Below are 26,535 nucleotides of genomic sequence, written 5' to 3' on the forward strand. Positions count from 1 at the left end.
TGTAATGTTCCAGGGTTCCTGGTACATGTGTGGCACTTACTGGGCACTAGAGAAAAAGCACCAGCAGGACATGGCCTAGGACCTCAAGTATCTTAAAATTAGAGAAGAACTGGCAGTTCACATCTGAACTGTGGTTTAGCCCACTTGGACCACATGTATCAACTACAGTAGAATTAACGGAAGTTTCCTAATCATCTGAAATAAGCATTGTTTCACTTCTAAGCAATCTACATAAAAAACTATTACATAAACTAAGAAACAGCCAATTCTTCCACAGAAACAAAAAACAGAAATATATGCGTTTGACCAGTGAACGACACAGGTTTCAATTCCTGTGAGTCCCTGGTATGCGCTGAGTTTTGTTCTGATAAACACAGTGCAGTACTTGTAAATGTGTTTTCCTTGTGATTTTCTTAACACTCTCTTTTTTCTAGTTTGCTTTATTGTAACTGCATAGTGTATAATACGCACAACATACAAGGTATGTGCTAATCAACTGTATCGATACAAGGTTATCGATAGAGCTTCTGGTCAACAGGAGGCCATTAATAAGTAGCTAAGTGACATTCAGGGGAGTCAGAAGTTCTCTGAGGATTTTCGACTCTACAGGGGGGTGGCACCCCTGAACCCTGTGCTGTGGAAAGGCCAACTGTGTATCAGTAGGGGATCAATTTTCTTCAAGAAGCTTGAAAACAATATTACTAGCTCAACATCGGTACTTGTCTTAGGCTAGCATTTGGGTTTCAAGAGAACCTTTTCTTAGTAGGAACCAGATTCTGGGTGTAGCTTGTAGTTGACACGTGTGCAAACATCATCAATGTCTACGATTATACACCTGAAGTAGATGCCAAATCATTGCCTTACTCTGATTTAAGGTTGCTGATGACTTAATCTTTCAGACTTAAGTTCACTCAGAAGAAACTCTGAGCCATAGGGATAGGGGGAAAAAAAGTATTTTCTTATAATAAGTTCTAGATTAACATTTCCTATATTAAGTTCTGGAATTCAACTTGGCAAAGTTCTTAGGTATTTTAAATCTTAGGTGTTACGTCAAATTTGAAAACAATGTTATATACATGATGCAGGTTCAATAGTTGGTTGTCACAAAAACAAAAAAACAAACCACAAAAATCCTGCTTCTTTTGTAAATAAAAAAAGTGGAGCATACATTTAATGATAAGTACAGAAACCTTTAAAAATTTAGAGGCACCTAAGTGGCTCCATCGATTAAATCAACTCTTGATTTCGGCTCAGCTCATGACCTCACGGTTTGTGAGATTGGGCTCTGTGCTGACAGTGCAGAGCCTGCTTAGGATTCTCTCTCACTCTCTCTCTCTCTCTCCCCCCGCCTTTCCACCCTCCCCCTAGAAATAAAATAAAGATTTAAAAATATTTATTGGACGACAGCATGGTTTACCTGAATCTAAAACAAAAAAATACTGACAAAAATAAAGAATGGAAATTAAAAAAAAATTCACCCACATAAGTCACGGAGTAAGGTAATTCTCATCTCGTAAATATGTGTCTTACATTTCTAGGTGTCTAACTAGAACACTGGGTAATTCAGGCGTTCTCTAAAACGAAGGCGAAGTATTTGACTACATTCTTAGGCTTAAATCAAAGTATAAAAGGACTGCAGGCTCAACCCAGGAGGAGCACCGGGTCAGGAATGCAATCTCTATTAATTAGGTATCCCAGCTGGGCAGTGGGTTTGCAGCTGTTAACTTGATCAATGACTTACCTAAATGTCATCTCTACTGATTCGCTTATAAATTACCAGCAAGTGAGACTAATGTACAGGTGCTAATTTATTTAAACTGTTCTCTACAGTTCTACATAGCTTTATAAACTGCATCTGGCACCTAATGTTAGCTGTCAGTTGTACTTAGACATGCCTGTCCTAACGACTCTGTTCATTAGAAGTGAGCACAAATTATGAAATATTGTGAAAAATGATACATCAAATGGAATGGGCACAGCAAATCAATTAGAGAAACTTCATACAGCATATTCACACTTAGGAGAATAAAACATTCTGGTTTCAGAATGAGGTCTATAATACCAATTAAAAAGTAATTGGTAGACTTCAGCAGTGTTATATATCAATTTGCTGGCTTTTTTCCTGAAATGCTATAGTAATGTAGAACTTAACTTTTAATTCCCAAATAAAGACATTAGTAAAAGTGCAATTCTGTATCCATAACGTTTAACACAACCGAAATGTCTCCAACTTAAAACTGGTAAGTGATACTACTTAATTCAAAAAGGGACATGCAAATAGCAGTGATCCTCAACTTCTTTGGGTGCTGACAGCACGATTTTGAAATAACCGTAACCCACTGTCTACTCTAGCATAACAATGTGTTACAATGTCACTGGACCAGCCTTTTGCCTTGGGTCACTAAGGAAAACGGATGCAACCCTGCCTCCGTTACACGCTGGGGGCTTATTTCTTTACAGTCTCCGTACACATAGTCTTCTCTTGGCCAAGTTGGAACTGTTTCACATTGAATACAGAACCCACTCGGCTCACTACTCAATCTGACAGTTCAATCCTCCTCAGGGTAACCGTACGGTTTATAGAGCAAAATATTTTTTACATGGTGATCAACATTTGGCAGTAATCTGTGAAAGGTTTAAGGAACAGGAGTTGAGAACCACAGGGTTAAGACAGATTTTCAAAACATTCAGCATAGCATTTAAGTATTTCCAGCAAGTGACCATATACACTACTGACTGTGAGAGGGGACCGACCCTCTCAGATCTGCTGGAGGTAAAGTAGCATCATAGTGGTTCAGTGGGGAAGTGCAACGAGTGGTTTCTTTCTTTTCAAAAGAACTTAAAACAGTAGGCAAAAATTAAACTATCTCGAAATGCAGAAAATCTACTCTGCCCATGACTAATTTCTTTCTAGTTAATTTGTTATTTCACAAACTAAAAAATTTTTTTCACATCAATACAATACCAAGGTTGAGCATTAAATACAGCAAAGTAATTTTGCACACATACAAAAAAATGCTAGCCAATATACAGTGCTGTAGCTTTAATAATAAACTTCTAAATAATGTAACTTTTAAGTAAATATTAAAAGTGACAAGAATTATTTTTATTCAGAAAATTTTATAACATATATCTCTTTTTATTTTGCAAATCCACAACTGTAATCTTTTTTTTTTTAAGTATTTTTTAAGTTTATTTTGAGAGAGAGAGAGAGAACATGCAAGTAGGGGAGGGGCAGAGAGAGAGAATTCCAAGCAGGCTCTGCACTCTCAGTGCAGAGCCCAATGTAGGACTCGAACTCACAAACCGTGAGATCGTGACCTGAGCTAAATCAGGTGGACACTCAAGTGAGTAGACACTCAAGCGAATGAGGCACCCGGGGGCCCCTGTACTCTTTTTAAAAGCCTTTATACATGCTATACATACATAGCATGTAAGATTAGCAAGGTATAATTTCACATATTCTATATGCTGCACTCAGTAGGGCCAGATTTCTATTCAAGTTCAGCCTTCTGCAATAAAGTTCTAAACCTAGAAATCCACAGAAAAATGCCTACAAAGAGCTGAATTAGCCGACAATAAATTCACGATTTTACTTAGTAGGAAGGACACGCAGGTCCTCACGCCAAGTTCAGTGGCTGTTAGTTTTAATTCTCAGGCCTAACAAGTTTAGTTATGCCAGAAGGCTGGAGGGGAGAGCAGCCAGAGGCAGACTCACAGACATCTTGACAGGAAAGGAGATGGCAGGGATCAGCAATAAAGCATAGCCAGGCCATTCAGTACAGGGACAAACAGGAACGACGAGCCACAGTCAGGGTTATCACAGCTCAACAACCATGCTAAAAGGAAAATCCTGAGGCGTAGTAAGGTTAAATTACACTCCCTATACTCTGCTAAATAAGGCTGGGGAGACCATCATTTATTTTAGAAAATGTTACCCAAAAAATTAATCTTCGAAAGTGTGGAAAAACAGGCTTTGCATACAGAAAGACCTGGCCAGCCCCGGATTCCTCAACAGTAAATACTGACCCCATAAGGTTTTTATAAAGACTGAATGTGGTAATGTATATCAGGCTCCCAGACAGCATCTTGCACATACATAGGAGGTTTTTGATAAGTGGTGGTATTTTTCATTACAGATAATAATTAAAAATAGTTTCCCTTATCTGGAAACTTCACTTTTGCAGATTGTCTAATTTCCTCATCATATAAAATAAGAGAAAAATTACTGTACCTGGTTTTAAATTCTTAAACACATTACAAAAAAGCATTACAGGGGCGCCTGGGTGGCGGAGTCGGTTAAGCGTCCGACTTCAGCCAGGTCACGATCTCGCGGTCCGTGAGTTCGAGCCCCGCGTCGGGCTCTGGGCTGATGGCTCAGAGCCTGGAGCCTGTTTCCGATTCTGTGTCTCCCTCTCTCTCTGCCCCTCCCCCGTTCATGCTCTGTCTCTCTCTGTCCCAAAAATAAATAAACATTAAAAAAAAAATTAAAAAAAAAAAACAAAAAAGCATTACAACTTCTAAATATGTAAAAGCAATCACAGTGTTCTTCCAAAAGATTATCTGGAAGCTTAAAGCATTTTCCTGATTTTGGGTATCTGAAATTTATTTGGTTTTGTCTTTAGAAATAATTAAGCATTGTGTCAGTATGGAAACGCTACATAAGACTCATCAGGTTATATATACAGCCAAATCTCAAACACAAATAATAGGTTTGAAAACACACACACAAACAGGAACTGCAATAGGTATATATAATTTTAATTCTTTGGTTAAAGAATTGAGCTGGTTGTCTCTGTCCTTTTTTGCTTTTACATCTACTTAGATGCCAAAGACAGTCCACTAAATTTAATAAAATGCCCAGAGCTAATTGATTTAAATGTGAGACTTAGTGAGGCAGATCAATCACTTGCAGGGAAGTCCAACACGGCAGAATTATGTCACTGGGGTCACCATTCACTTCCACACGGGCATTTAGGCAGTGTGCTAGGTGAAACCAAATCCAACCTGTGGCTACAACGCAATCTCTGGTTCCACTCAGTGATAAATCAATATACTCAACGGCACTTCCTATTATTCTCTTCGACATCCAGTCTTAGGTGGGATGGGAGATGTGTGTGACAAAGGTAATTAGAGAACTAGTGAATGATTCAAATTATAGTAGATTTTACTTATGACATTTAACAGTAATGAGAACAATAACACGCTGCATTAATCCCATACTCTACTTATATTCTGAGGTAGGCAAACAGGTATTATTTTAGAGATGAGAAAATCAAGTGACAGAGTGCTGTGACTTGCCAAACATTATAGTGGTTACTGACACTGCAAGGAATCTCCTGATTCCAGGTTCTGCATCTTGCAAAAGCATCACTTCAACTACAATGAATCTCTTTAAAAAAAAAAAAAAAAAAAAAAAAAAAAACAACTTAAATTTAACAACAAAGTCCTATATGTTCTGTAGATATATGTATTCCTTACAACACAAGAAATTCCGCTTCATTTTAGAAAATTTTAAAGAAGCAGTTGGATGGCTTTCATGTTAATTCATGATTTTATCACTCTATTGGCTAAATCTAAGGGAGATTTTTACTATATTCTATTAGCAAAAGGACACAAAATAACAACAAGTTACTTTCACCATCTGCATACACACATGCAGTTTTAAAAGTACAGAGAAGCTGTCACCTCTCACATTCACATACTGATTTTAAATACCTCTTCTCCGGAAAGCAATTCTATATTGTAAGAACCAGAACAAAACATATTGTTTCAACCTGACTGAATGATAGGATCCTTTTAGATTCCTCTAATAATACAAAAAGAATATGCTAGATGGAGACACCCATGTGTGTCTGTGGCAAACACCTTAACAAATTTTAAAGATATCTTCATATATGAAAGTTGTTTTCAATCTTAAATATTTTTGCTTAAGTACATTTTACAGATAGTTTCAGCTATCATTATTTTAGCAATTGGATAAGTAGTACGGAAAAACCAATTTCTAAAATATATAAAATAACAAATCGTTTAATCTGAATATAATGGCACCTAATTTACCAATGTGAAAATTACACAGTGAGCCTAGACTTTCAAGCAGGTAAATGAATTAAATTGTAGACTGTGTCTGCTACCTAGAAGTTAAATCCTCTTGCAAGTATTTTTAACACCCCAAACTAATATTCTGATTAAGTATCTAAGCAATGAAATAACCACTCCAAACAACACAGTTAATTTTTAATACTAACAGTGTGAAAATGGTTATCTTCTCAGACAGAATTACAAAGCCACTAAAGGAATTTATTTCTTTCTATAAGCTAAACATGCCCCATATGCCCAGAAAGGTAGTAAAGATCCTCAAAAATGCCATAGTGGTAAACTCAGTTGGGTAGTGGGATCCTCTTGCTGACAACAGTTACTCAGGGGCACACAGGTCCCAAGAAGAGAGAGGAGAACCAGTTTTATTGTTTGTTTTTTTTTTTAATTTTTTTTGGAATCTTTGTTTATTTTTGAGAGAGAGAGAGAGAGAGCGAGCATGAGCGGAGGAGGGGCAGAGAGAGAGAGAGAGAGAGAGAGAGAGAGAGAGTCCAAAGCAGGCTCCAGGCTCTGAGCTGTCAGCGCAGAGCCCGATGTGGGGCTTGAACTCACGAGTGGAGAGATCATGACCTGAGCTGAAGACGGAAGCTCAATCAACTGAGCCACCCAGGTGCCCCGAGGAGAACCAGTTTTAAATGCAAACAGCAGTAAAAAGAAAACCAACCACAAAGAAATCCGAGGCCCAAATGAATTCAACCAAACATTTAAAGAATACCAACTCTTCACAAACTCTTGTGAAAACAGAAGAAAACACCCACCAACTCTTTCAATGAAGCCAAATATTACCCTGAATTCAAATTGAGACGAAGACATTACAAGAAAACCACAGATCAGTATCAATCAGATACAAAAATCCTCCACAAAATGCTAGCAAACTAACTCCAGAAACACATTTTATGATGACCCACACAAAGTGAGATTTATTCCAGGAACACAAGGTTAGTTTAACATCCACATCAATTTATGTAAATAAAATAATAATAATAATAATTAGAAAATCAGCATTTGCTTCCATCAAGTCCAGAACAAATCTGTCGGTAAAATGAGACCCTCCTTTATGACTGACTTTGCGATTTGCTATGTCATAATTTTTTTTTTTTTTTTTTTGCTTATGCTTATCTCTTCAGTTTTACAACATGAAAGTAGCTGTTACTACTCTAACTTAATAATGATAAAAACATAAAAAAGTCAACTACAGTGACATACCATACCAATAAAAGGCATGATCGTCTCAATAAAAGCAAAACATAAAAATAAAAATAAAAAGCATTTGACAATATCCAGTACCTCTTTACAATAAAAATACTCAATAAATTGGGTATGGAATTGCCTATGCCTGATAAGAGTATCTGCAAAAAGCCCATTGCTAATGTATTTATTGGTGAAAGACCGAATGCTTTTCCCCTAAGATCAGAAACAAGATGAGGATGTCTACCCTTGCCATTTCTGTTCAACATTACTGGAACGTCTAGACGTGGCAATTAGAGAAGAAAAAGAAATAAAATGGATCCAGACTAGAAGGAAAGAAGTTAAGCTGTTTCTATTTGCAAGTGAGAGCATACTGTGTGCAGAAAACTACATGAACAACCACAAAACAAGTAACAAAATGGCAATAAATACATATCTATCAATAATTACTTTGAATGTAAATGGACTAAGTGCTCCAATCAAAAGACATACAGTGACAGAGCGGATAAAACAAGACCCATCTATACGATGCCTACAAGAGACTCATTTCAGACCTAAGGACACCTGCAGACTGAAAGTGAGGGGGAAGAAACTTCATGTAAATGGATGTCAAAAAAAAAGCTGGATTAGCAATACTTACATTGGACAAAAACAGACCATTTTTTTAAGGTTATTTACTTATTTATGAGAGAGTGTAAGCAAGCGGGAGAGGGGTGGGGGGGTGGGGAGAGAGACAGAGAGACAGAGAGACAGAGAGAGAGAGAGAGAGAGAGAGAGAGAGAGAATCCAAAGCAGGCTCTGTCTGCACGGTCAGCACAGAGCCTAATAGCAGAGGTTGAACTCATGAACCGTGAGATCATGACCTGAGCCAAAATCAAGAATCAGACACTTAACTGACTGAGCCACCCAGGCACTCCACAAAAATAGACTTTAAAACAAAGTTTATGAAAAGAGACAAAGAAAGACATCATATAATAATAAAGGGGACAATCCAACAAGACAATATAACAACTATAAATATATATATGTACCCAACATGAGAGCATCCAAATACACAAAATGATTAATAACAAACATAAAAGAGCTAATTGATAATAACACAGTAATAGTAGCAGATTTTAACACCCCCACTCATAGCGATGGATAGATCATCCAAACAGAAAATCAACAAGGAAAACAGCGGCTTTGAATGATACACTGGAATGGATGGATTTAACAGATGTATTCAGAACATTCCATCCTCAAACAGAATAAACATTCTTTTCAAGTGAATGTGGAACATTCTTCAGAACAGATCACATATTAGGCCACATAACAAGCTTCAACAAATTCAAAAGGATCAAAGTCATACCACACATCTTTTCTGACCAAAATACTATAAATTTAGAGACCAACCACAAGAAAAAACTGATAAGAGCACAAATAAATGGAGGTTAAATAACATGCTACTAAACACTGAATGAGTCAACCAAGAAATCAAAGAAGAAATCAAACAGTACATGGAAATAAATGAAAATGAAACATAACAGCCTGAAACCTTTGGGATTCAGCAAAAGCTGTTCTGAGAGGAAAGTTTATAGCAACACAGGCCTACTTCAAAAGCAAGAAAAATCACAAATAATCTACTCTTACACCTAAAGGAACTAGAAAATGAAGAACAAATACAACCTCAAACGAGCAGAAGTAAGGAAATGACAAAGATTAGAGCAGAAATAAATGATATACAAACTAAAAAACAACAGATCAATGAAACCAGGAGTTGATTTGTTGAAAAAAATCAACAAAATTGATAAAACTCTACCCAGACTCATCAAAAACAACATACAAACAAAAAACAAAAAACTCAGATAAACAAAATTACCCATGAAAGACGAGAAATAACAACCAACGCCACAGAAATACAAACAATTGTAAGAGAGTATTATGAAAAACTATATGCCAACAAATTGGACAATCTAGAAGAAATGGAAAAATTCCTAGAAACATATAACTTCCCAAAACTGAAGAAACAGGAAATAGAAAATCTGAGCAGACTGATTACCAGCAAGAAGATTGAATCTGTAATCAAAAAACTCCTAACAAACAAAAAGTCCAGGGCCAGAGGGCTCCAGAGACAAATTCTACTAAATATTTAAAGAAGAGTTAAGACCTGTTCTACTCAAACTATTCCAGAAAACAGAAGGAAAATTTCCAAATTCATTTTATAAAGAGAGTATCACTCTGATACCAAAACCAGATAAAGACCCCACAAAAAAGGAGAACTATAGGCAAGTATCTCTGATAAACACCGATGCAAAAATCCTCAACAAAATACTGGCAAACAGAATCCAACAGTACCTTAAAAAAAAAAAAAAAATCATTCACCACAGTCAAGTGGGATTTATTCCCAGGATGCAAAGGTGGTTCAATATTTGCAAATCAATCAATGTGATACATCACATCAATAACAGAAAGGATCATCTCAGCAGATGCATAAGAAGTATTTGACAAATTATAACATCCATTCAAGATAAAAGCCCTTAACAAAGTAGGTTTAAATGAAATATACCTCAATATAATAAAGGCCATAAAAGAAAAACCCACAGCTAACATCATACTCAATGGGGAAAAACTGAGAGCTTTCCCCCTAAGGTTAGGAACAAGACAAGGATGTCCACTCTCACCACTTTTATTCAACACAGTACCAGAAGTCGTTGCCACAGCAATTAGACAACAGGAAGGAAAAAAAAAAAGGCATCCAAAGTAAAACTTTCACTATTTGTAGATGACATGATACTACATATAGAAAACCCTAAAGACTCCACCAAAAAACTAGAATAAATGAATTCAGTAAGGTCACAGGATACAAAATCAATGTGCAGGAATCTGCTGCATTTCTACCCACTAATAATGAAGCAGCAGAAAGAGAAATTAATACAGTCCCATTTACAATTGCACCAAAAACAATAAGATACCTAGGAATAAACCTAACCAAAGAGGTGAAAGACTTATATTCTGAAAATTATAAAACACTGATGAAAGAAATTGAAGACGACACAAAGAAATGGAAAGACATTCCATGCTCATGGATTGGGAGAACGAGTATTGTTAAAATATCTATACTACCCAAAACAACCTACACATTTAATACAATCCCTATCAAAATACCAACAGAATTTTTCACAGAACCAAAAAGTCCTAAAATGTATAAGGAACCACAAAAGACCCTGAATAGTCAAAGCCAAGTTTAAAAAAGCAAAGCAAAGTTGGAGGTTTCACAATTCCAGACTTCAGATTATATTACAAAGTGGTAGTGATCAAGATCATATGGTACTGGCACAAAAACAGACACACAGATCAATGGAATAGAAAACCCAGAAACAAACTCACAATTATGTGGTCAATTAAACTTCAACAAAGCAGGAAAGAATATCCAATAGGAGAAAGTCCCTTCAACAAATGGCGTTGGGAAAACTGGACAGCTACATACAAAAGGATCACTTTCTTTCACCATATACAAAAATAAATTCGAATGCATTAAAAGGGCGCCTGGGTGGCTCAGTCGGTTAAGCATCTTGACTTTGGCTCAGGTCATGATCTCACGATTTGTGAGTTCGAGCCCCACTTTGGGTGAGCATGAGTCCTGCTCTGGTGAACACAAGCCTGCTTTGGGTGAGCCCTTCTCCCTCTCTCCTAATCTCTCTCTGTCTCTCCCTCATGAGATTCTCTCTCCCTCTCTCTGTCTCTCCCACTTTCTGCCCCTCGCTCACTTGGGCCCCCTCTCTCTTAAAATAAAACATAACAAAACAAATAAAACAAAAGACCCAAAATGGACTAAAGACCTAAATGTGAGAATTGAAACCGTAAAAATCCAAGAAGAGATCCAAGCACAGGCAGTAATTTCTCAGACATTGGCCACAGAAACATTTTTCTAGATATGTCTCCTGGGGCAAGGGAAATGAAAGCAAAAATAAACCACTGAGGCTATATCAAAATAAAAGATTCTGCACAGTGAAGGAAATAACAAAGTGAAAGTACACCTATGGAATGGGAGGAGATATTGCAATTCATTAGTATCCAAAATAATAAAGAACTTCTATAATTCAACATTCAAAAAGCAAATAATCCGATTAAAAATGGGCAGAAGACATGAACTGACATTCCTCCAAAGAAGACATCCAGAAGGCCAACAGACATGAAAACAGGGAAATGCAAATCAAAACTACAATGAGATATCTATCACCTCGTGCCTGTCAGAATTGCTAAAACCAACAACACAAGAAACAGCAGGTGTTGGGAGAGGATGTGGAGAAAAAGAAGTACTGTTGTACTGTTGGTGGGAATGCAAACTGGTGCAGCCACTCTGGAAAACAGTATGGAGGTTTCTCAAAAAGTTAAAAACAGAACCACCCTACGACCCAGCAACAGCACTACTAGGAATTTATCCAAAGGATACAGGAGTGCTGATTCATAGGGGCACATGTACCCCAGTGTTTATAGCAGTGCTTTCAACAACAGCCAAATTATGGAAAGAGCCCAAATGTCCATCGACTGACGAATGGATAAAGAAGATGTGGTTTATATACACAATGGAATATTACTCGGCAATGAGAAGGAATGAAATCCTGCCATTTGCAACAACGTGGATGGAACTGGAGGGTATTACGCTACGTGAAAGAAGCCAGAGAAAGGGAGATATATGTTTTCACTCATATGTGGAACTTGAGAAACTTAACAAAAGACCATGGGGGAAGGGAAGGGGAAAAAATAGTTTCAAACAGAGAGGGAGGCAAACCATAGGAGACTCTTAAATACAGTGAACAAACTGAGGGTTAATGGCGGGGGAGGGGGAAATGGGTGATGGTCATTGAGGAGGGCACTTGTTGGGATGAGCGCTGGGTGTCGTATGTAAGTGATGAATCAAGGGAATCTGCCCCTGAAACCAAAAGCATACTGTATACACTGTATGTTAGCTAACTTCACGATAAATTATTTATATCTATATATCTATATCTATCTATCTATCTATAATAGAACTACCCTATGATCCAGCAATGACACAACTGAATATTTACCCAGAAAATACTAAAACGCTAATTCAAAGGGATACACATATCCCTATGTTTATAGCAGCATTATCTATAACAGCAGCGCAAGTGTCCATGGATAGATGAATGGATAAAGAAGATACGAGACACACATACACACAGAAGAATATTATTCAGCCATTACAAAGTATGAAATCTTGCCATTTGCAATGGCATGGGTGGAGCTAGAGAGTATAATGCTACGTGAAATAAGTCAGTCAGAGAAAGACAAATACTATATGATTTCATTTACATGGAATTTAAGAAACAAAACAAAATGAGCAAAGGAAACAAAGAGAAAGGCAAACCAAAAACCAAACTCTTAACTCTAAGGAACAAACTGATGGTTACCAGACAGGAGGTTGGTAGGAGGATGGAGTTAAATAAGTGATGAAGGAGTGCACTTGTGATGAGCACCGGGTGTTGTATGGTGTTGAATCACTATATTGTACCCCTGAAACTAATATAACACTGTATGTCAACTATAATGGAATGCAAAATAGAATAAAAAAAACTTAGAACAAGTTACAAAGTTGTTAAATTTTAAGTATCTTTGTTAACTATGTTGGGACATGTCTAGCAAAAATGTATCATTACTACTTTTATAGAGTTAGAACAACTCAAGAGTGGAACAATAATAGAGTTCTAACTCTCAACTCTCAAATCATTTAGAACATGCCCTGACTTTGAAAATTTATGTACAGTTAAGATAATAAAAAACACTTGACTCAGGTTTACTTATGGAATTTCCTGTATACTTGACTATATTTCCATCATCATTTTGCAAGAAAGTGGAGTTTAAGACTACACAACTGGATAAATGTTTCCAAATTGTGTATAAGCATTCATAGTGGCTCCTAGGACCTTGAAACAATAAAGTTATCCATTTCTCGTTAAAATCTAAAACTCACTCTGCTTTGTAATGCTTGAAATACAGAGTAGCATCTCTCTCTTCGAAAGCCTGGTTCCAACATGCAACGCATAGTGGTATTTGTCCTTATTCTGACAGTTTGATTAAAATTTACACAGAGCTAAAGAACTCAAGCTGGAGAAAAGTAATTTCAACAGTTAAAACTACAGTAATTAGTTTCCCAACAGAGTAACTGTACTTACATCAATATCCTCTTGCGTAAAAGTTTCTGGATCTTCTCCCATCATGTTGGCTAAATGTCTCTTTCCTATGTTGAACTCTTCAATCTGCTTTTTAATAAAATCCACTGTGTAAGTTTCACGTTTTAAGGCTGCAACATTTTTCTTTGCTGTTACACCTGTGGTGTGTCTTAGCCTTAGTATCTAGCAGAAAATATAAACAAAAAGAAAAAAGATTTTAAAACAAATAGTGATCTTGTAGGCCACTGTCTCTACATAAAACAGGATGTTCAAACAGTTGTCTTTATTACAGTACTCAGTTGGCAAGAGTCTGGAAACAGGTAAAAGGCTTGTTAAGAAAGCTACTAGAAATTGTCCCCCACTCAAAAGCTTGCTTTTTAAAAGCTTCTGCTTACATAGCAGTTTAAACTACTAGCATTTCAACACATTAAAACCCAAAATACCTATAAGTGATATGCCACCTCCTTATCTATGACAAACATCCACATTTGATACTGATTGGTCAAAGACAACTAGTTGTGATATCTGACACACAGGGAATGAAGAGTAAAATGCCACTCCCTTAAAAAGAGGCAAATGTAGAGGCACCTGAGTGGCTCAGTCAGTTAAGTGTCCGACTCCTGACCTCAGCTCAGGTCACGATCTCAGGGTCCTGAGTGCAATCCCTGCATTGGGCTCTGTGCTGGGTGTGAAGCCTACTTTAAAAAAAAAAAAAAAAAAAGGCAAATGCACATGCAGGCAGAAACTAGCAAACAGAAGACATGGGAGGGAAGGGACATGCACTTGGGAATTAGCACACTTAGACTAGTCACCTGGTTCAAGGGTACAAATATAGCCCATCTTTCAATGCCTTAAAACAGTTTAGCTTAGCTGGAGACTCTTCTGTGGTCCTTATCTTAGGCTGATTCAGTGAAGAGACTGCTTCACTAAACACCAAGATTTATCATTAATTTGGTTCCACATGCTAACTGTAGAAATAAGGGCTTTCCCCTCCTTTTAAAGTATCGGTAATGGTATCACACTTGCTGCTGTGAATCATTTCATGCTGTGGCACTAGGAATCCCCCCCGCCTCCCCCAAGGCATTAATAGTTCACTTCCAATATGGGTGCTAAAGAACCAGAAAACTGTTTTCAAATGACCGCTCAGGTACATTCAGCAGCTGGATGTAACTAGCACAGATACTTCTGCTCCTGGCTTTTCTCAGAACCTTAACCTGTGGTTTTCAACCTTCATCCCAGCCTCAACAGTTTTCAAACACTCTTAAGCAATTCAGATCTTAAGAACTACAATTCTTAGTTACTCATTCACTTCCCTTTTCATCAACATAAAAATCTCTCTTGCACAATACCACCACACCACCACCATCCCTCTCTCATCCATTCCCCAGCCCTCTGAGAAGCAGAGATTCAAATAACTATAATCACTTGTCACTATAGTTATAATAAAAAGTAGAAGAAAAACTACAGGACAAATATCACTGTACCCTATTAAGAGTAAAAATTATGTTTTTAAACTAACAAATCAAAATAGTGATAAAATGGTTTCTTGTCACTCTTTAATGAGTAAGATAGGGCAATTTAAAATTCCATGAAATTTTAGAGTTTATTTTTCCTTAGGGGAGCACAAAGGACTTTCTCTCTTTATTAGTCAGGAATCCTGAGATGCTTTATAAAGAAAGTATCACTACCAACAAATAAAGACATGACCCAAACTTCTTAAGTACAGTTAGCCTGCCCCTTTGTACACCCTGCCACCTCTCCCCACAGCCAAGTGCCACCAGGACCAAATCCCTGTCTCAGGAGTTTACCATCTTGTTATTTTTACTTTTTCCAGGGTTTTGCTTCTGTTTTGCTTCTGTTTTTTTTTTTTTTTTTTTCTGATTCCATGTCTTCTTTGAACACTGGAAGATGTTGCTTCCTATATTCAAAGTGAAGAGAAAATGCCTGTCTATCCCAAGAATTTGGAGGAGAAGGCAGCAGTCACTCAGGAGAGGAGATTCTCCCAAATACTCCACTGCCAAAAGGATGATTATGCTGTGGGTTTTGGAAGTCATATGACAAAATGTTTCTGTCCGTAGCTAAAACAACCCATGTGTAATACAGGTGAACCCACTACACTTCCCACCAATCACCAACCACAGCCTGTATGAGAAATGGAAGTCTCCCGGATTCACTAGGAGACTCATTCACTGAAGTAATGAGTTCTACAGGAAGAGTAAGATTAGGGAGGAAAATGATGAGTTCAATTTGGGGCATGACAGGTTTGAGATGCTTGATGGGCATCTCCAGAGAGATAGGTGTCCGTGAGGCAGATGGCTCTGTGGGTGTGTGCACAGGAAAGATCTGAGCTAGAGATGCCGTCTGTTAATAATCAGCATGGGACATGATGTGACACCATCAATGTAGGGGAAATGCAGGCATTAGTGTTAGAATAAGAAACATCTATTCTACTATGCAAAGAAACAACACAGTATGTGAGAGAAGGCAGGCAGAAAGGTAAGATTACTTATGCCTTACGGCCATTATTTTTATAAAACGGGACGCGAGATGGGTCTGCAGAGTAAGGAGTGACAGGCTTGACGGACTGAATACCTCATATTCAAAGAGCAACAATACAGCAGTTATAAAGGAGGAAGGACAATTAAAGGAAGAAAATTAGAAAAAGAAATTTAAGTACCCCTTTATACTGGAGGTGTGCCAGGAATATACTACCAAAGAAACAGTTATGAATCTACATCTATACAACAGCTACAATATTTTCTTTGTCAATTACCTTTTTGTTTCCTATAGATTTCCTTTGTATGTTTCAGTGGAATATTCAATGCACTACTTAGCTCAGGAGAGTTCCATCTTAGGGCAGACTGTACCCTTCAGCATTATAAAGTGTTCCATTCCCAGGCAATACTTTTATTTTTAATTTAATTCTACTAGATCATAATATTGCAACCTTTTCAAAGTTCAATTTGTATTTCCCTGGAATGTCACTGCCAGTACTTTTCATTTAAATTTTGAATAATTTTAGTTTTTTTGACCCAATCTGAGTTTTTAATACATTTAAATGGATTTCATAAATATTCTGTCTCATTTTTCATCTGATTTTATCTTTATTGTTTGTTATGCTTTCATTCCTGTTTTCTTTCTTTTACTAGATGGTCTGTAGATTTTTATATCTGTTTTTTGATCTGGCAATTTGGATATTATAGAGCCTGCCTTTATTTCAGTAGTGATTACCTATGTCTCTGAATAAAATGTTTAAATATATTTCTTCTATCAACTTCAGAAAGTGATACTCATTCAATTCTCACCTATTTATCTTTTCTTTTTCGACCATAAAAATTCTGTTTTTCCGTCCTCCAACCGTATCAGCTTCACTTCTTTCTTACTTTTTGCTCCGCATTCTGTATGATTTTTAAACCTTTATTCCTTGGAGACGTGTGTGTGTGTGTGTGTGTGTGTGTGTGTGTGTGTGTGTTGTGTTACAGTGTCAACTGTGCAGCCACTCTGAATTTTTAGCTTCTTAAATCACTGATCTATCTTCAAAAATCTTTCCTTAACTATTTAATTGTATATTCTTGTCTTATCCCCTGTTTCATACAGCTCTCCCTCACCCAACATTTTCAAAATGTCCTTGACAGTGTGAAGGAGTTATAGCAAAAAAATTCTTCCATGTTGCTGAGTAAATATTCTTTGTTTTCTTCATCTCTCTCTCCGATTCGGTTCCTTTTCTTATTTTGTTCTGACAACATTTTAGTATCACCTCAAGCAAAAGAGTTGATTATTGGCTGGAAGACTCATTTTTTCACTTGATCTTCACTTGATCTTGTGTCTGTCTATATTCTTCGAGTTTGTGACAGCTGGCAGCTTTCTTAGTTTTAACATGAGTCTTAAAAGACTGTCAAAAAAATTTTATTGTTGTTCATTTAGAAAGAACTTTTTAAAAAAGTCCCTACTTTGTTATTTTTCATAAAAATCTCTTTAGGATCTTTTCAAAGACAAGTGTACTGCCTAAGAATATGACATTCTGGAAATTCATATTTATTAAAGTTACAAAGCCATTACAGCATCAGTATCAGAGTACTGAATATATTTATAAATGTTCTAAGCTATTCTAGCAATGACTCACACAAAAGTATTTACATTCAAAAGAGACCATTATTCATTAGTACAATCCACTAAGTCAGATGAGGCTGAATCTGAATCGACTAGATCTTTAGCTATGAGCAGTCAGAATTCCTGGAGAGAATGTGCTTTTTGCTACTGGTAAGTACAAAGCCCCGACCAAATATTCTATAGGTTCTATTTCCGACTGAAAAGCTGTGGCAGAGAATTTTCCTCACACTCTGTTTTTACGGAATGGTATAGATACAAGTTGACAGATTTGTTTCTTTTTTAAGATAATCAGTGGGTCAGACAACTATAATTTCAATCAAGCAGGTTTGCCAAAGAAGCAGACACATCCTGACAGAGCAGTGATGTCCCAAATTTGGCCAAATGCCAGTGCCACACACTACTCTAATGATACTACAAGAGTATTGAGGAGTTTCCTTTTCGTTCAATTGGATAAAAATGGAACAAAGAAGAATGCACCACTAATCTGAACAGAAAAGGCAAAAAAAGAAATACTTCAAGGAATAAAAGGTAAAGACTGAAGTCAGATTAGAGAAAAGGTGGAAAGAAACAATATAAGGACACCAAGAGAGAAATGATAGTAACCTTTCTGAATGAGTTTTTATTTTCATCAAGTAGAGGTCTCTGGATGCAAGCAAAAGAAAATATAGTCCTGCTATAGACTAGCAGGACTATAGTTGAAGCAGGCAGCTAAAAAGCAGGAACGCCAATGATCCACAGCACACTCAATGAAGTCTTGGCCATTAAGATAAAATGCTATTCCAACGGTCCTTCTCTCTCTGCTCAAGATCTCAAGGGAGGGACTATCTAATGGGGCTACCTTGGGTCAGATGCCCCAGATGATAGTTCTTCCAGGCTGTATCTAGTGGGGAAGAACTCATTACTCCTGAGAAAATAGGAGTGCCCTGATGAAGGGGAAATGGACACCAGGTTAGACAAACAAGGAAATGTCCTACACTACTCGAGCAAAATTCACCATTTATATTCACTCCACAAACTTATAGATTTAGAGCCTTAACATATTCACCAAATAAAATATATGCAATTTGTTGGAATCGTGATTTAAACAAACCAACTATAAAAGATTATTGTTGGAACAACCAAGGAAATTTGAACACGGAATAGGTAATAGATGATATTAAAAAATTATTGTGGGGCGCCTGGGTGGCGCAGTCGGTTAAGCATCCGACTTCAGCCAGGTCACGATCTCGCGGTCCGTGAGTTCGAGCCCCGCGTCGGGCTCTGGGCTGATGGCTCAGAGCCTGGAGCCTGTTTCCGATTCTGTGTCTCCCTCTCTCTCTGCCCCTCCCCGGTTCATGCTCTGTCTCTCTCTGTCCCAAAAATAAATAAACGTTGAAAAAAAAAAATTAAAAAAAAAAAATTATTGTTCTTTCTGTTAGATATGTGCATAGTGGCATGGAAGCTATGTTCTTTTATTTATTTAAGAAACTTTTAAAATGTTTATTTTTGAGAGAGATAGAGAGAGAACGCAAGCAGGGGAGAGGCAGAAAGAGAGGGAGACAGAATCCAAAGCAGGCTCCAGGCTCTGAGCTGTCAACACAGAGCCCGATGCAGGGCTCGAACCCATGAACCACGAGATCATGACCTGAATCGAAGTCAGGCACTTAACCAACTGAGCCACCCCGGTGCCCCAAGGAAGCTATGCTCTTTAAAAAAAAAAAATCTACCTGTTAAAAAAAAAATCAAGTATATATATGAGTAATATAACAAAAAGCCTGAGATTTACACAAAAACCTACAGAAAAAAAAAAAAGGTAGGAAGATAAACAGGATTGGTAAAACATTAATAATTGTTGAAGCTGACTGACAGACATATACATGGGTTCCTTACAGTATTTTATTTTTGCAAATGCTTGAATGTGCTTTAATTTTTATAGTACAATTCTAAAAAGTAAACTATTTTACAAGTTCATTGAAGAAATTTAAGGAACTACTATGGGCCAGGCTATACACTGAATTTTAACAGAAATAACTGTCAAGCAGAATTGAGTGGTGTTAAAATGAGAACGTTGCCATACTGAGAAAAGCAAACATGAAACAAGGTAAAAATGCAGTTTTCTTATTTAAGCTACTATCTATCTGGCAAAAAAGAATGTGGCAGGTGTTCACACATATACAAATGTGCATACACACATGTACACATGCACATATCCCTACATGTAAGAACTCCTCACATGTTTAAATTTTGAAAAAATGTTTATTTACTTTTGAGAGAGAGAGAGAGAGAGAGAGACAGAATATGAGTGGGGGAGGGGCAGAGAGCGAGGGAGACACAGAATCCGAAGCAGGCTCCAGGCTCCGAGCTGTCAGCACAGAGCCCCACGCTGGGCTCGAACCCACAAACCGTGAGATCGTGACCTGAGCTGAAGTCAGATGCTTAACCAACTGAGTCACCCAGGTGCCCCTAGAGCTCCTCACGTTTAATTCAAGAAATGATCCATGAGCATCTAGGAGGTGTCTGTGGGCACTGCAGGAAGCATACAAAGGTTATGCTATTTTTCTCAAGAGGTTTAAAAAAACCAACTGTAAGGGAAAGACCTAAACACACGAGACATTGAGATAATAAAAAAGAAGTAAATGTGGATCTTTCACAGTTGTAGGCAGCTTCCAAGATGGCTTCCAGTGAGTCTACTGGTTGATATTCATCCTGGTCAATCCCCTCGAATGCGCGCTTGAGTAACTTGCTTCTGACGGATAGAACACTACTAAAGTAATAGAACGTCACCTCTAAGATTAGGTTACAAAAAGATGGCCTTCCCTCTTTCCCCCCCTCTGTTGATCAACTGATGGAAGCCAGATGTGGTGAGCTGCCCTACAGAGGCCCACGTGGCAAGAACTGAGGGTGGCCTCCAACCAACAGCCGGCCCAACAGCCTGCCAAGATATAAATCCTGCTAACACCTACAAAGAGTGAGCTGGAAGGTAGATTTCCACCCTCCAGCCTGGAGAGGTCTAAAGCCACAGCCAACACCTGGACTGCTGCTTTATGGGAGACTGTGAGCACAAAACCCAGTTAAGCTGTGTGTGGAATCCTGACCCCCAGAAACGACGACGTAACAAATGTCTGTTGTTTTAAGCTGCTAAGTTTGGGGGTAACTTGTTACATGGCAATAAATAATTGATTCATCATCCTAATTACAACAATGAAGCACAGTACAAGGAAACTTACTTATTTGCTTTATAAGGACAAAATAGGTGGGAATGATGGTAGCATCTATTATCAGCCTCTCTTTAAGTAAGAAACTACTACATGAGGAAAATGCTACTTTTAATGTCAATATTTTACTTTTAATGTCAATATTTTTCATAATGGAGTAATGAGGAACACACTAAATCTATCCTTTAAAGGACAGGGTGAGATCTCAAAAGAAACAACTAATCCCACCAAGGGGTTTTTATCTCCATTGCTAACAAAATGGGATTTTTAAAAAATTCAAAGTTACCTGGGGAAAAACATAACTAATTTACAGAACTGCATACAGCATTTGATACAAATGCAAGTCGATTTTTAAATATGTTTGTCGAAGAGTTTTTAAGCAATTTATCAATAAAGTTTATTAAGACCCTACCGTAAACCAACTGGATGCTGTGATAAATACAGGATAAGAACAGATACTTAAGACAAGGACAACAACGTTTTTCCAATAAAACCAAAATCTACAAGGGCCAAGCTCCCAAACTGCCACTGATTGTGCCTGTCATTCTTCGGCAGATAGTCCAATCCCACAAGGGAAGTATATTGGCTCAATAAAAACAGAAAGTGTAAGCACTAAGCGTTTAGTAGAAAATAAAGAGGGCATCTCCTTGACATTTGGCAATACTAGCTTTCAAAATAGAAACTGGGTGGTGGCTCAATCGGTTAAGCATCCGACTCTTCATTTTGGCTCAGATCGTGATCTCACAGTAGCGAGATCGAGCCCTGCGCTGGGGCTCCGCGCCGGCCACGGAGCCTGCTTGGGCTCTCTCTCTCCCTCTGCCCCTCGCCAGCTCGTGCTTGCTCTTGCTCTCTCTCAAAAATAAATCATAAGTAAAATAAAAAATAGAAATTGGCCTACTGGTTTACTTATTATGAAAGTCACAAATAAATAATACTTTGGGAAACTAAATCAGTATTCTTGTCTTATACTGATAGAGGGTTTAAGAATTCACGGGTAACCTTTGCAGGACACCATGACTGTCACCTGCTTATAATAATGCCGGTGCTACTCTCATTAGTGAAAGATAAAAAAAAAAAAAAAAAAAGAAAGAAAGAAAAATTCAAGTACCTTAGTACAGCAAAACCGACCATAACCTGGGCCCTGCCAAACTTTCCCGTCTCTCACCATTCTTGTAACTACACCAATTGTAACTGCTAGAACCAATTATTTGTTGTTGGCAAGAGTCCACACACTCTGTACACATCTGGCCCCTTCTGTAACCTATTTCATCTTCCTAGAACAGAATACCTCTCTTTTATCATGTAATTCCTCACTGCTCCTGAAGACTCTATCACCTCCTTTGAGAAACTGCCCACCGCACCACTCTACGTGTTACAACTCATTTGCATTAGGCACTGCACATCTGGGCTCTTCTGTATTTACCTCTGCAAATCTCAGTACACTGTATGTAAGTCCCTGATATTTGGGGGTTCATAATCTGAAGTTTTGCCATTCACACGTAAGACTCCTTCTTCCACCCCAAATTTGCAGTTGTAGAGAAATTAATATGAAATGCGTATACCACAAGAGTGGTATGCAAGAGGAAGTCTGCTGGTGAGGGTCCCAATTGAGCCCACAGGAATCCTAGTTTAACAAAACTTGTTTCTTTTTCCTTGTGGCATCAGTGCTCCTCAAACTTTTCTGACTGTGACCCACAGTAATAGCTATTTATATCACCACCTTGTCACACTTTTAGATATAAAAAAACTGCAAAAATACCCTGTATGAGATGTATTTATTATTTTTCTATCGTTTTATGAAACATGGCCCCTAAGAGAAATACAACTATTAATGCTGGAGACAGAAGTGAAGAAACATTAATATTTAATAAGACAGACAAGTTCTATGCCAGAAAAAAGCTTCATAAATGTCTTTAACCATATATATGGTAACAGTAAGGGTCTGACAGGGGTCAGTTAAGTCTTTCAGTTATGTCTGAGTCCTACTTCACGTGGTAAAACATGAGCTGTGATACTATTCACGAATTTGGGGATTTGGCAGTCTCAGGATCATCCCTGGAGAGTGCTATGGGTCAATACTGTCTGGGTAATTATTCGATAATGATTTGTTTACTTCACAGTGCCTGGCTCAAGTAAAGTGCTCAGTAAACATTTGCCATATGGGGGGAAAAAAACCTTGAAGAGTGGTCAGGGAGATGAAAATTAAATTTTTCACTCATCTTAATGGAAAACATACCTGATGCCAGTAGAAAAGGGGGCACTCTCATACATGAAAGATAGAGCGTGGATTGCTACAGCCTTCCTGGAAAGCTATATGGAAATACCTATTAAAATTTAAGATGTATAACACATACTTTGTAACAAGCATCTCACAACTGGAACTCTCTACTACACAATTAAAAGCAACAGTACCAAGAATTATGCCACGATGTTTACTGAACTCTTTATTCGTGGGAAGAAAATGGGAACAAAATAAATGGCCATCAAATATTAACTGACACATTCATAATAAAATATTATATAGAAGTTAGATACATAACAGGTGACCTGAAGGAATTTCTACTATATATGTAAGTTGGAGAAGCAAAATGTAGAATGGAATCTACTTCTTTGGAAAGCATGCACGTGCATGGATGTTTGCACGCAATAAAAAGAACATAGAGAAAGACACAGGAGGATACGCATGTTCGAGTTTGAGGGAGAGAAAGTTAGCATTCTCCCCCAGACACATATTAAGTGTCAGCAAAAAAACATTATATATGCAACAGTCCCTTTTATAGATGACTATGCATACACAGGAAAAATATATTCAAATAAGATGCAGGAAAAAAATAAAAACTTCCAACATATTTTTCACCGAGAAAGTATTAAAAAACAAATGATGGACAAATGAATAGGTGGACTGGTTGATTTACGTTAAAATAGACTATTCTTTTTTTCAAGTTTTTTTTTTTTCACGTTTGTTTATTTTTGAGAGAGAGAGAGAGAGAGAGAGAGCGAGCGAGCAGGGCAGGGGCAGAGAGAGGAGGACAGAGGATCCAAGGCAGGCTCCGCGCTGACAGAAGCAAGCCCAACGTGGGGCTCGAACTCAGGAACTGGAAGATCATGACTTGAGCTGAAGTGCGAGGCTCAACCAACCGAGCCACCCAGGCACCCCTTTCAATAGTTTCTAAATCATAATAATTGACTTCTTCACAATACTTGGTACTTCTTTATCACTTTCCCTACTTCATTCACCTGTTTTCCATGACACCACACTGTCTGGTTTCCCCCCTACTTCTCTGGCAGCTCATTCTCAATCTCTGGGAGGCTCTTCTTCCTTGACTGTTGTCCTTCAGGGTCCTGTACCTCTACTTATTCCAATTCAGTACACCTTTACTAGGTGTTTGAATTCACTCTTAAGGCCTCAATTACCATCTACCAGGTAACAGAGGATTGTAAATCAGTACTCTTCTTGACCTACAAGCTTGCCAATCTTTGAGCCTAGTGGAAATCTCCACTTGGACATCCCAATTATAATTGTATAATAAATATAGTTCTATCCAAAACTGAACTCGTTTTCTACCCTCTCAAATGTTGTCCCTCCTGTTGGGATCCCATGTCAGTAAATGGCATCATCACTCAACCAGCTGTGAAGCTAGAATCTTGGCTTTTCACTGCCCCCAGGATGAGCGGAAACGTTCAAGTTCTGGGCTCCACCTCTCCAGAGACAAGGTGTCGGGAAAATTAAGAAAACAGAAACTGCACAGATGCAAGGCACTTTTAAAGTCGCTATCAATCCTATCCACTGCGAAGTCTTCCAGACCACTCACTGCAGGAGTCCAGTTCTCATTCGCCGCCTCTGGCGCGGCCCTCCTTCCCACTGGACCGCGGGGAAGGCGGGAGGGACCGGACCCTACTCCGCACCTAGGCACAGACTCCCCTTTGCCTGGCAGCCAACTCAAGAAAGGGGGTCGCTCTAGTTCCGTCTGCAGGTAACTTCCTCACTGCACACCCCGCGAAAACCAGACACAACCCCAAGTGGCCGCTGCGAGCCAATACCCATTCCTCTCTCAACCGCACAACTCTACTAAATACCCAAGACCCTAGGGTCCCCGTCGGCAGGCACGCGAGACGCCAGGGGAAGGTAGCGGCGCCGGCTCCACATCCTCGCGCTACAACGGACCAGTATTTCCACTTCTCCACTTCTCTCCGGTACCTACCTGCAACTCAGCAGCCGCGGCTTTCCAGACGCCCTGTCTGAGGGCAAGGCTAACCCTACCTCCGAGAAAGAGCCGGTAGGAAACCGCTGCGCCGCTGAACACACAGGGAGCCGCCATCTTGGCTGCTGGAGACCGGGGCTGGAGGGTGAAGGGGCGGGGCCTGACGGCTGCGCAGGCGCCTGTGGGAGACGGGGGATTCCGAGGGTGTAGGAAAGGAGCAGGGGGCGTGCCCCGTGGGGCGGGGCGGCTCGTCGCTGATTGGGTGTGTGAACGCCCCGAGGGGCGTGTCCGGCTCCACCCCCTGGAGTAGCCAGTTCGTAGTATCCGCTAGTTCGTAGTAGCCCCAAGCTGAAAGAGTATCGGCCTCTTTCCGAAAGAGGCCTCTTGGTCTCTTTCACCTGCTGCAGCTGTTGAATTCTGTCGTTGTCTAAGTCTGGGTACGACTTCCATGTGGTTCTTTAACCCACCCTTCCTTCCCTGGCCCAGTGCTGCACCTCTAGCAGGCTCTTCCGGAACGGGAGAACCTGCGCAACCCGCCCGCATCTCCCTCTGCAGTCTGTCTTCACCACGCTCCAACCCGGATCCTGCTCTCCTTGCTCACACAAGAATGGATTTCAGACCTTGGCTCCTATCTATCTTACTAGTAGGGTTTTCCCCTCCTGTATACCTTTCCACGTTTTTCAGGGTCCAGGGTCTCCACCCTCCTGAGCAGCTGCCAAACCACTCTACGTTCCAGGGCACACACTTCTAATTGTATAACGTGCAGACTAAACCATTAACACGTAAGGATGAAGCAGTCTTACCCATCTTTGCACACCACTCCCCATAGTGTTAGTCCTAAGCCTTACTTGCAACCAATCAATTAAATCCACAGTCACGGAATAGAAATGAGTATACCTTGCTTTATGAGACTTGTGTGTTCTTGAGAGTAACTCCCAGGGTGCTTCCTACAAAATGCATTTTAAATAATGCACTAAACTGCTCTGAAAGGACTTCCAAACATTTAGACTTCAAGGATTAGTAAAATTAAAACACAAACATACACACACAAAATCTGAGTTCAGACAGAGTAGTCAAACAAATAAATACACCATAATTTCTTAAAACACATTCTGTCATTAAAAAGGTAGAAATGACATAATCTCAGGGGGGAAATGGGGGGGTGTTCCTTTAAATGAAATGCATTTCATTGTATTGAAAAGCTCACTCTGTTGTTTTTCTGTTAGTACCTTTTAGGCTAATAACTTCCATCAGAAATTGGCAGAGGTCCGCAAACTAGCGTTTGGGAACCAAAACTTTATAGCTCATTAAAATAGATGCCTTTAAATAGCAATTCCTACACATTGTCACAAAAAATGGTTTTAACTGTGGAAATTTAATTAAGTGTAAAACAATCAAATAAGTATGTGAATGCAGAATTTTTACTATTTTTTTTTTTTTTTTTTTACAAAATGACATGTTGGAACATATAAGAATGAAGTAGGTTATGTAATTAAGGTTAGGAATTATGGAGGTTTTCTCTTTTTTTTTTTTTTTTTTTGGTCTAAATTCATGTTACAGTCTTTTACT

General features: G+C 38.6%; 1 protein-coding gene across 1 annotated transcript in view; it reads right to left on the reverse strand.

Annotated features, from left to right (window-relative positions):
• The window catches only part of MRPS9 (mitochondrial ribosomal protein S9), a 66,604-nt gene extending 41,460 nt beyond the window's left edge, over nt 1-25,144 (reverse strand). The window contains exons 1-2 of the mRNA XM_043603048.1: nt 24,967-25,144; nt 13,464-13,643 (exon numbers count right to left, since the gene is read on the reverse strand). Of these exons, the coding sequence (XP_043458983.1) occupies nt 13,464-13,643; nt 24,967-25,083 (297 nt within the window). The 5' untranslated portion in view covers nt 25,084-25,144. The remainder of the gene's footprint in view (nt 1-13,463; nt 13,644-24,966) is intronic.
• Between the last annotated feature and the right edge of the window lie 1,391 nt (nt 25,145-26,535).

This window comes from Prionailurus bengalensis, chromosome A3 (genome assembly GCF_016509475.1).
Source record: "Prionailurus bengalensis isolate Pbe53 chromosome A3, Fcat_Pben_1.1_paternal_pri, whole genome shotgun sequence".
Classification (NCBI taxonomy): Eukaryota; Metazoa; Chordata; class Mammalia; order Carnivora; family Felidae; genus Prionailurus; species Prionailurus bengalensis.